Source organism: Xiphophorus maculatus, chromosome 24, assembly GCF_002775205.1.
Source record: "Xiphophorus maculatus strain JP 163 A chromosome 24, X_maculatus-5.0-male, whole genome shotgun sequence".
Lineage (NCBI taxonomy): Eukaryota > Metazoa > Chordata > Actinopteri > Cyprinodontiformes > Poeciliidae > Xiphophorus > Xiphophorus maculatus.
Genome location: NC_036466.1, coordinates 1356913 through 1367752, shown reverse-complemented (window position 1 = coordinate 1367752; position 10840 = coordinate 1356913). Strand labels below are relative to the sequence as shown.

The 10840-nt window shown below is 42.6% G+C and overlaps 1 protein-coding gene across 1 annotated transcript; it reads right to left on the bottom strand.

Moving 5' to 3' along the window:
- Positions 1-10840, bottom strand: LOC102226712 (axoneme-associated protein mst101(2)-like). The gene is made up of 10 exons (XM_023329598.1): positions 10677-10840; positions 9373-9518; positions 8738-8819; positions 8365-8500; positions 8084-8286; positions 7868-8004; positions 7654-7795; positions 7300-7581; positions 2242-7093; positions 1-1198 (listed from the first exon to the last, which is right to left on the bottom strand). The coding sequence occupies exons 1-10, from the start codon at positions 10800-10802 to the stop codon at positions 1188-1190; spliced, it is 6117 nt and encodes a 2038-aa protein (XP_023185366.1). The 5' UTR covers positions 10803-10840; the 3' UTR covers positions 1-1187.

Sequence of the window (10840 nt, the reverse complement as noted above, 5' to 3'; positions counted from 1 at the left end):
GCAATTTGAAACATTTTAATTCCCTCCCCCCAAGAACAAAATATAAACCTGGCTCCAGCATTTATATAATAAGCCATTGAAACTCTTCATTTATTTACAAAAGATATACATTTTTATACCTATAAAAGAAAGCAAATAAATAAAACCTGTCGCTGCTCATGAAAAGACACATGCGGCCTCACAGTAACACTTTGATGAAGCGATCCTGAAGGAGAAATATCACTGACGGAAAGTCGTCATCATGGTCAATCGAAACATGATGAAAAGAAAAGCCGGAAAGAAAACGCACCCAAATGTGAATTATGATCGTCGTTTAAAACAAAAATAATCATGATAAATTAGTAGGTCACTGGCACATTTTCTGGTTCATAATTATTGTTAACTTGCACACAGCTTTGCTATGAGCTATCAAAAATGGAGCCATTTCTCAAGTCAACACAGTGGTAAATAAAAAGTGAGCAGCTTTAGCGTGTCAGAAAGCATTCAGGTGACAAAGCAATGCGTATCCTTAAATCTTCTCTGAACAGGAAAAACGGGAACTTACCTCGATGACTAGATCAAGGTTAGAGCACACTGCTCTCTACTGGTTGGTTACCGCAAGGACAAGCAGTGTGGAGCTGAACGAGCCCCATAAGGATCCTTTTCTCAATAGGAAATACAATTAGTATTTAAACAAGAGTTATACATTAAAAAAAAACTCTTACTGAAGACGCACACAGCTACCTTACAACTCTGTAGTTTAGACTCAGTCTAAATTAGGACCCTAAGATGATAAAATTGAATTTTCAATTCCAAATCTCTTTAATACGAGAACAAATCAACTCTTTCTTATGAGAACAGTGCAAAAAGAGACCAATGTCACTCTATGGCTTACTAATGGAAACATTTGTAGCCTTGTTTTTATGCGTTACTTTTGTGTGGTTTAGTCTCCATACGGGGCGACGCAACACGGCGGTTCCAGAGGAGGCACTTCAGTACTGCCGTTCATCAACCTCCCAAGGGTTCAGTTCAGACGTTTCTTTAGGGCTTTATGTTCGCTCCACTGAAGCGTCCAATGTTTGTTCCTGTTAAGTTCTGGGACTGTGTCTTGGGAGCGCGGAGTTGCTGAGGTACGATCACAGTCCTCTGGTTCCTTGCAGTTTGGTGCTAGCTTGGCTAGCATCCTATAGCTTTGTGATTCTTCTGGCTCAGCCGTTACCTGAAACCACAGAGGAACAGAAATAACATCGATTTTATAAATTAATAGAAGTTTGGTTTTCAAAGATTTATCCCCCCCCAATACACTCCTTGGTGATGTCAGTACACCCAGGGCCACCATCTTTGTTTCATAGCTTCTATTTATTTGAACTTTGAATTCAGGTCAACACCTCGACAGGATATTAGGCCGATTTTAATTACAAGAATAAAGTCATTTTACAAGAATACAGTTGTACAATAATTACATTAGGAAAATATAGTAGCAATTTTATGAGAACTCCAATGTGAAAAATAAAAAATATGGAGAATGTTGAACATCTCACAAAGTGATGCTTTGGTATAGCTTTTACAGGTAATGCAGACTTAAATCCGTCAAAACATTAGCATAAAATAATTACTAATAACTAAACTTTGAAATGATTGAGCAAAACAGGAACTGAGGTGGCCACAATAACTAAAAGCTTTTCTGTCATTGAAACGGCTTTTTTTCCATGTTTAGATGTTATTTCTGGTAAAAATTGTGTCTTTGTCTTGCTAATCTGACAAACACATATTAGCAGGACAATTTAATTACATATTCTTGTAATTAAAAGAAAATTCTCGTGGCCTTGCTCTAATACTAAAGAGATATATTTTGTCATTTGTAATTGTTATTTTTTTTTTTTAGAAAGGAAAGTGAGAAAAATACAACAGAGCCATTGTATCCTATCCCAAAATGGGATTTGGGATATATATAAAAAAATAAATAAATCTGAGATTTTATTTTTAGGCCGTGTTGCATATTTGCAAAGCAGACAATCCAGAAGGAATATATTATTTTACCTGAACCCCTAAGAGTGGAGATAAGAAAGACTGCAGACGTTAGCTTCTGTGGTAGAGCTAAGACGGCTTCTAATGTGCGTACAAATGCATATCAAGGTACATTTGGTGTTTGAACTATTAAAATATCCAGTAATGAAAGAGTTTTCAGAAGGTATCTTAAATATTCAGGTCCCTAAATACCGGGGGGGGGGGGGGGGGGGGGGCACAGACGGCTTAACTCACCCTCATCGTCAGAGTCGAACCCAAACAGATTTGAGCACTTCTGCTGCTGGCTGTGACTCTGCAGCTCCTCGGCGCAGCTGAAAGTAGAGAAGCACTTGGCGCACCGGTGCCTCTGCAGAGCCGCTTTCAGGCAGGGCGACTCGAGGACGATGTTAGACTGGAAGAGCGGCGACTCCTTCCTCCGCTTCGGCATGGCGGTGTACTTTTCGTCCAGGTACGCAGTGGGCGGCAGGCGCAGGTATGGCTTCTTGCCGTATGCCGCGAGGGTTTTCTTACACGGCATGGAAACGACTCCCTCCTTCCATTCTTTGTCTTTGAGCGTTAGAGAGCTGCTAGCAGAATTAATGTCAGACGGAGAAGGTTGTTTTGGAGGATTTCCTTTGCCAGCTGCTGGCTGATTGCCCTCTTTACATTTTTTCTTGGCAAGCTTTCGTGTCTTGTCTTTATTAATCTCTTTACGCGTCTTCGTTGCTCTACTGGTTTCAGACTTGTGTGTAATTTTTGATTTCTTTCGTTTTTCCTTCTGATTAATGCTCTGCTCGTTTGCATCAGGGACTCTGGATGGACAAGCAGTTAAAATGTCAGTAGGAATTGATGGAGGGGATGCATTTAGAGCTGCAGTTTCAGGTGCTTCCTTCCTCTTTTCTTTCTCAACAAGAGTGCTCTTTATTAACTTTTTCAACCCCTTTAATATCCCCTCTGCTCCTTTAGCTTTCACCTGTTTATCCTGCTCTTTGGCTTCCACAGTGGATTTGGAGAGGTTTTCTAAGGTTTGGTTTTTGCCTTTCTGATTGAGCTTTTTCTTCAACATTTCACCTTTCTTCTGTGGCTTGCCAGAGCTCAAAGCAGCAGCGTTGGTGCTTTCTTCTTTCCTAACCCCTGACATCTTCTCAGCACCTTCTGCTGGGACAGAGCTACTGGACTCCTCCAGAAGTGAATCTTGGTTATTCGCCTTCTCATCAGCAGAAATTTCAACCACTGCTTTGACTTTAACCGGTTCGCACTCCGCAGACGCTCTCGAAGCAGAGTTTGGTTCTTGACGTATCTTGCCAGCCTTTTTAGTCGCTTCAACTCTTCCAGACTTGGTTTTCTTCAACTTGCTAGAATCTGAAGACACGCAGTGATTCTTGACTTTTCGAAGTTTCTTTCTGCCATCCGCCGACTTCTGTCTGGTGAGGCCAGACTGTTTTAAACTGGTGGACTGAAATTTACTGCTAGAGATTTGCTTAGTTTTAATCTGCTTGATCTCTGAATCATTCGATGTCATTTCTGTCGTCACGTCCTTTTGATCGAGATCACTGTTCTCTTTCGCGTCTTGAGCGAGTATTTTCTGACCGGCCACAGTTTTGCTCAACCTTGGAGGACATCTTCTTTTCTTAAGACCTCGAGTGGCTATTCTGGCATTCTTTAACTTTAACCTATTCCTATTCTTCACTTTAGCTTTGTGTTTTAACAAAGATGATGAGACGACTTTATGACTTTTGGGAGCTTGGCTTGTCACTTGGCCTTTACTTAATGTTTGTCTCAACCTAAGATTTATAGACTTGGGTTGAGGGGAAGTGTCTTTTTCAGAATCAATGCTTTTGTTTCTAACTCTAAGCTTGTGTTGTTGAGCTGCTGTTCTGACAGTAAGAGGAACTTTAATGCGTCTTCTTAAAGAGCCCTTTGTTTGTTCTTTTAACTTAAGGGACGTGAACCTGACGGGGTCATCTGAGCTTTGAGTTTTCTTTCCATCAGGTGTTGTAGACAATCTTTCACCTCGTTGTGCATTTGCATTTGAGTCTGGCTCAGCTGTCTTGGAAGCATAGTGTTCCCTTTCGTGAAGATTCAGTGCCCAGAGACAAATGAAAAGCTGAGAGCATCCGGGGCGACAGCACATCGCCTGCAGCGGACTGTGCTTTCTGGTGTGCCGTCGCATTTCCATTCCGCTCTTGAACCTGGCCTTGCAGCCCCGGTGAAGGCAGGGGTGCCTCGGGACAAGTCGGTGTCTCTCAATGTGGTGCTGGAAGTGTTCGAAGCTCCACATCACCCTCATGCAGATACTGCATTTGCTCCTTGCAACGCGAAACGCCAGCTCTAAAGGCTTGATGTCACCGTAGTGTTTGTCCAGAGCATGGTACAGCAGGCCAACTCGGTTCTTTGAGAGGTTTGTAAACCAGGAGCACCTTTTTGCAGGGCAGAAAACCTTCTCCTCCTGAACGTCAACATCAACAATTGGATTAGAGTATGTTTCTTGAAGTTGTAAAGATTCTCTTCTTTTCTTTCCATCGTCTGAAGACTTCAGCTCCTTATTGGTTTGGCCCGGTACTGGACTTTCAGATTCAATTAGCTTATTTTCTTCCAACCTTGAATCAAACACTCGGTGACGCCTTTTTTTATCAAAACTCAGTTGCTGTACAGGTTCCTGCTTGAAATCAGAGTCTTTCTTCAATTTCTTAGACTCTTTTTTGCCAATATGCCCGTTTACCCTGTGGACGGTAGTTTCTCCAATGACATGCTTGGATGTTTGTTTGTCATGTGAAGATGTTACACCCATTTGCTTTTGATTAGATCTTAAAGTTCTGGGTTCAGATGCAGAGTTCTTGAGTTTCTCTTTGTGTCCAGAAGGCACGTTTGTTGCCTTCGCTTTGGCTGAGGTTTTTGGTGTAGCAACGCTGGTTTCTTCAGTTTTCAACCTCTTCATTTTCTCTATATGATCAGAGAGGTGCACCATGGCCAACAGGTCATCTTTGAAGACCGTTCTGCAGAAAGTGCACTCGTCTTTTCGGAAGTGGAACATTGCATGCTCTACAACCCGAGCCCCCATGAAGAACTTGTTGCAGTAGGTACAGAAATGCTCCAGCTTGGATTCCTCTGTTTCTGGAGCCGTTTCCATAAGCTCACTGTTCTCAGATGTTTCTGAACGAGTATCCTGAGCTTTTGAATTTTCCTTTTTAACCTGCACATCAACTGCAGCCACCTCCTGTTCCCGCACAGCGTTGTTAGAGGTAGTTTCTGTTTTCTGAGAATGCTTAGGCTTGCCTTTACCTGCCAGGCCTTTAGAGTAGCCTTGATCTTGATCTGTAAGCTGCTCAGGTGAAAGTTCAGTGACCAGCTCTGTTGGCAACATCCATATAGACTTGTCGGAACTACAAGCAGCAGCTAAACTGATATTTTTAACAAGGCTTTTGTCATTTCTATGAGGCGCCTTTCCTTTTGGAGTTTTCCTCAACATCTCTGCAGCAGCCAGGCTGGCAGCGTCACTGCCTGCCTTGGAGTTCTTGCTGCCGTCTTCCTGAGAGGACAGGGACTTGATTTCCTGTTCTACGCTGTTGAGTCCAACATCTTCAGATCGAGAAAAAAGATCATTATCTGAGTCACTATTGTTAATCGAAGCCAACTGGACTTCATCTGTAGATTTCTTCTTATTTTTCACCATCTTTGAGATTTGTGAAACTTGGTCTACATCTTCTTTTATTGGAGGTTTGGAGACTTTGGCTAAAACCGAGGCTTGTGAGGCAATGGTTACTTTCATTTCAACAGCTGACACCTCAAATGCTTCTCCACCTGAGGCGATGGACTCAGCTTGTGGGAAGTCTTGAACGTTTGCAGTTTCTGCCACTTGTGCTGCTGCAGTCAGCGACGCAGTGGTTCCTTCCGTCACAGCAGGAGAACTTTCAGATGGATCATTTTGAAAGTCCTTTTCCGTTTCAGCTTGAGAGATTCCAGAGAAATCAAGGGCTTCTTTTGTGCTTTGAGCTTTAGGAAGCTTTTCTGAAACATGCAGCCCCCTCTCTTTGACCTTTTCTGGTGTGGTACCTTTAGGCCCGGAGACAGGCCTCTCACATGATTCTGAATCCTTTGAAGGGCTGCCTTGTGCCGACGAACGTGTGATTGTCGACACGGAGCTATGAACGTTCGAGCCGCTACCTTTTCCTTTTTGCCGCCGTGCGTAGCAGTGCAGCAGCTGTACAAACATGGTGGCATCCCGCGATCTTAGAATCACCTCTTTGCCGTGCCCCGTCTTCGTTGGAGGTGAAGTATCAGGATATTTCACTGTTTGTTTATAAAGAAGCATTTGAGAGAACCTTTTGGGTCGGTTGCAAGAATCGTCACTAAACGTATCCATCAGTTCGTTGTCTGGAAGAGACAACTCTAGGATGATTTGGGGAGGGTTTGCCGGTTTCACTGGATCCAAAGAGAACCCGTTCTGGTACTTGTTCTCCTTCGGCTTCAGACGACTGTGTACTTGGGGTTTGAGTTTGGCATTGTTTTTCATGGGACTGGTTTGGGATCTTTTCATTACACAGGATCTCAGAAGCTTTTGTGGTTTCAGTCCGTTCCTTTTCATCTTTAGCGGAACGTTCTCCAGCGTTCCTGAATCGTCCAGGAGCCACTTGGGCTTCTTGATCTTTCGTTTCGGCAGGTTTCTCTCAGAAAACCTTGTAGTGCGTCGATGTTCGTCATACCTCAGTGTCAAACTGCCATGTATTCTGTCAAGCTGCCAAAATGAGCGCCTCAAAGGTCCAGAAGAAGATTCTCTCAAAGCTTGTGACCCCTGGTTGCCTCTTCTTCTTAGAGCATGACTATTTACGCACATTTTCTCAGAGTCCATCTTAAATCTTTTGGTTGCAGTGTTTGAATCTGTTTTACAAAATCTATCTTCCTTATGTCGTTTTTTAACAGCAGGTCCTCTTTGACAAACTGAGCGGAGAGCAGAACCCTTGGTGCAATACTTGGAGATCCATTTGTCTTCCATAATTTCTTCCAGAGCGGCACTAACCACCTTCTCACTCATCAGCTTCAAACAGTTGGTCCGCAAAGCAATGAGGTTCCAGAACTCCGGGTCAAAATACAAGTCCTTCTTCAAAACCTGCAAAACAAAAACACATTACATTTGTAAGTTATTTCACACAGACTGCAGAAAGCCATTCAACTCTTCAAACTCTTAATTCACTGTTTTCTAAAATTAGCATTAGAGCTTCAGAGTTAAACCTTTCTTTTTATAGATTCTGCAAAAAGAGATGCAGTGCAGCAGGGAAGGACTGACTCTAGAGGACCATCATGAAACCACTATACCTGTAGGGTCTCAAAGCGAACATTATTCCCTATCGGGCTGTCATCCACATGGTACTCCTGGTCAGGGTGCATATAGAGCAGGTACACCGTCTTGTAGGACTCGACGGTGCGCTCCAGGAAGAAGACAAGCAGAGCACATGCCCGGCACACGTCTAGGTCGCTGGGCAGCAGCCCGGCGATGGTTTTATAAATGAGCCCCTTTGTGAGGACGTCGCATGGAAGACAGGATCTCAGAGCGTTGGCACAGAGCTCCACACAGAACTGCACTCCGTCTTCACCGACCTGGACAGGCAGACACAGAAAGAGTCAGTTTATGACAGAAGTTCTTATCACCTCTAATAAAACCTTCCTTACCTCCTGCAGCACGGCTCTGATGAAGGGAAAGATTGATTTGACGTTTGTGGCGGACAGCATCAGTTGACGACAAGCTTCCAACAGAGTCTGTTTGGACGTCTTTAACCGTCTATGGAGGCTGGTCCACACCAGGACCAGCTCGCTACAAACAGAAAAAGAGTCTCAGAACAGCTCCATGGTGACCAACTCCACATATTAACCTCCGTTTACCTACCATAGATAGTACATGTCTCCTCTCTGGAGCTGTTGAGACAGGAAGGCAGTGCTGAGAGCTAAAAGCATCTCATCCGTCTCCTCACACTCCAGGTTGCAGATGATGTGTAGAGCATCTTTGCCGTTAATGTCAGCCACCTAAAAACGATGACGAAAGCTGAGCAACTAGACAAAGACCGGCCGGCTTAAAGGCAGGTTGGGATTAGGCTCCACCCACCTCTTGGTGCAGGCAGTCGTGCTGTGTTGTTCTGAGAAGCCATGAGAGGTAGACCTGGAGGAAGAACAGCGGCTGTCCTGCAGCGGGACACCGAGTACAGCATTTAGCCAGAGCTGCAGCGTCGCTGCGGCGACCGCAGGATGAAAGGTAGCGAACGCGGAGGTCGAGGAACACCGGCGGCTCAGAGCTAATGTAACGATCCACTGAGGGGATAGATAGGGAATACATTTTTAGTCGCATTTTAACAACAAAACTGTAAAAAGTGGAAGACTGATATTTACCTTCAATCTGAGGTAAACTGGATTCACTGAGGATGGCCTGTAAGGCGGTGCTGGCCCACGGTCCGCCCTGCTGGAGGAAACGCTCCACTTGAAGTAGAAAAACATTTTCATACTTCACTAAGACTGAATGACACTCCTGGAAGAGAAAGACGACAACATGCTGAAGCTCTCTTCTTCAAAGTAACCTAGGAAACATTACTAAAGAGATTGGAGAAAAAATATGTTGAAGTAAATTTCCACCAAAAACTCTGAAATTTCTAGATCAAATTTACATATTTATGACAAACATTTTTTTTAATTGTCTGATGTCAAACAGTCATAAATTTACAAGAAAAAAACAAAACATTTTCCACAATGACCTGTATAAACTTACCTGGAATGTATCAGTGAAATGTTTTAATGGCTCCTCGTTGAAATCCGTCTGGTCAAAAAACAGCAGCAACTCAAACACACTCCTATGGAAAGAAATCAGAGCAAATATTTATTAATTACTGTACAACTTCTGCAGCCTGAGGAAAGGGGGAGTGATACACACACACACACACAAATACCACAGTATGATAATGTGAAAATAATGTGTAGTTTGAGCTCTTTGCAAATGTATTAGAAACAGAAAACCACAAACCGCTTCTTTAAATGTATTAAATTATATTTCTCATATAATTTAACAATTAATTTGTAAGTGACACAGAGAATCAACAAACATTATTCTTAATTTAAAAAGAAAACTGATTCTTCTCCCCGTGAAGTTATACTCATGATAGACCTGAGGCTTGTTTTGGTTTATTTCTGGCTAAATCTCATATCTAATATTCTGGATACTTTGGCTTCTTTATTTATAAACACAAGAATAAAAAAGCCTTTGTTCAATTACGTTTTTTCATTTGCTTCAGCAGTCTGAATGTTATTGTCCGGGATGCTGCTTGAAATCTAAAAGTCAAAGTTATTACTCGACAAAGTACCAGTTTTAAGATAAAACCAACATATGGGAGCGACTCATATACTCACAGCGCCAGACTGCTGATGGTGTGGCCTACATGATCACAGCTTGTTGGGAAGAAGGCCGAGGCTCGAGAAAACTGCCGCAGAGCCACTTGGAGGATCCTGAGGCGAGGCAGCGGGACGCGCCAGTGAGAGGCAGATTCCTCCACCACCTGCAGAGTCAGCAGAGGCGAGTCAAAAACAAAATGGACAAGAACAGTTAGACGTTTGTGTCAGAAATTAAGCATAAATCTGTGTTGAAACTCAGCACAATATGTCGTTCTGTGTGCAATAGTCATATCGCAAAGGACTGTTTGGAATGCCATGATTATTGGATAAGCTGCTGAAAGTTTTACATTTGCACTTTTCATGCTAATGTAATATTTAGCCAGTTGATAAGCCTCTCACTGCTGCAGATGATCACTGGACATGAATGACCTTACTCAAAATGCCAAAGGTCACAGACCAAGCAAGATTTTCTAATATCGTGCAACCCTAATACCAGACATCATTGCAAATAAAAAGGGAATAATGTTTCATTTACCATGTAGAGCCAGTTCCCCTTTAAAAGCCTACCTTTATCTATCCACAAAACCTAATAACGTAAAAAGAAACCAACAGGTTTCTTCTACACAGTAGATACCATCAGATTGTTCTGAGGCATTTACTACATAAGTGGCACAAAATAGTGGCATAACACTATTAAATTATTCAACACTGTAGAATAACTGCTTCTTTTATGTTACGTAAATAATGCAGTGACATTAAGCAAGTTTCAGGTTTGGAGAGTACCTAATAATGTATAAACACGTTTTAAACTGCTGCAAATGAACTTGTTATTAATTTATGAAGCTAAACGTCGAGGCTAATCAACATGACTAAATGTGCGATTAAAATGCAATTAAGAATTGAATATAGTAATCTTGATAAAAACGTTTTTAATAGCTGTTAGTAGCTACACATAAGGCAGTTGGTTCATCACTGAAAATAACGGACCACAAACTTGATGGTACATTTTGAGTTAGCTAAACAGTTAGCTTCAACCAATTGCCTTGTTAGCTGAACAGAAAGCCATTAATGTCACGTTCTATCCGCCATATAGACTTTGATATTTTCATTGTATCATCTTGGTATAAGTTTGGAATACTGGGAACATAGTTTTAAAAATGCTTAATGCGGGTTTTAAAGGTTTGTAAAGACCTAACGTCGTAGCAGCTACGTGCTAAAAAGCTCCGTTGCTAATGCAGTTCTGGGGGAGGGGATTCGGCTAACATTAAGGCTCTTATCTTCGACAACATGCCTTGTACCGTGTTCAACAAAGGGCCTATTACCTTGCAGAAATCAGCGCAGAACAGCTCGCTGTCAACTCCGGATTCGTCACCTGAGTAGCGGCTCAGTAGGCTCTCTAACTGCTTTTCTAGCCCCTCTGAGTAGCTCACTCTGCTCCCCTCCGCCATACTGACTGTCTAGCCTTGCTCGTAGCGTTTACCACACA

Bases quoted from the DNA above. Each gene is read 5' to 3' on its own strand.
- LOC102226712 (XM_023329598.1), bottom strand. From the start codon at position 10,802: ATGGCGGAGGGGAGCAGAGTGAGCTACTCAGAGGGGCTAGAAAAGCAG. The intron at 8,820-9,372 runs GTGAGTATATGA...TTCTTTCCATAG, and splicing joins ACCATCAGCAGTCTGGCGCT to GAGTGTGTTTGAGTTGCTGC. The intron at 7,582-7,653 runs GTAAGGAAGGTT...CTGCCTGTCCAG, and splicing joins TCAGAGCCGTGCTGCAGGAG to GTCGGTGAAGACGGAGTGCA.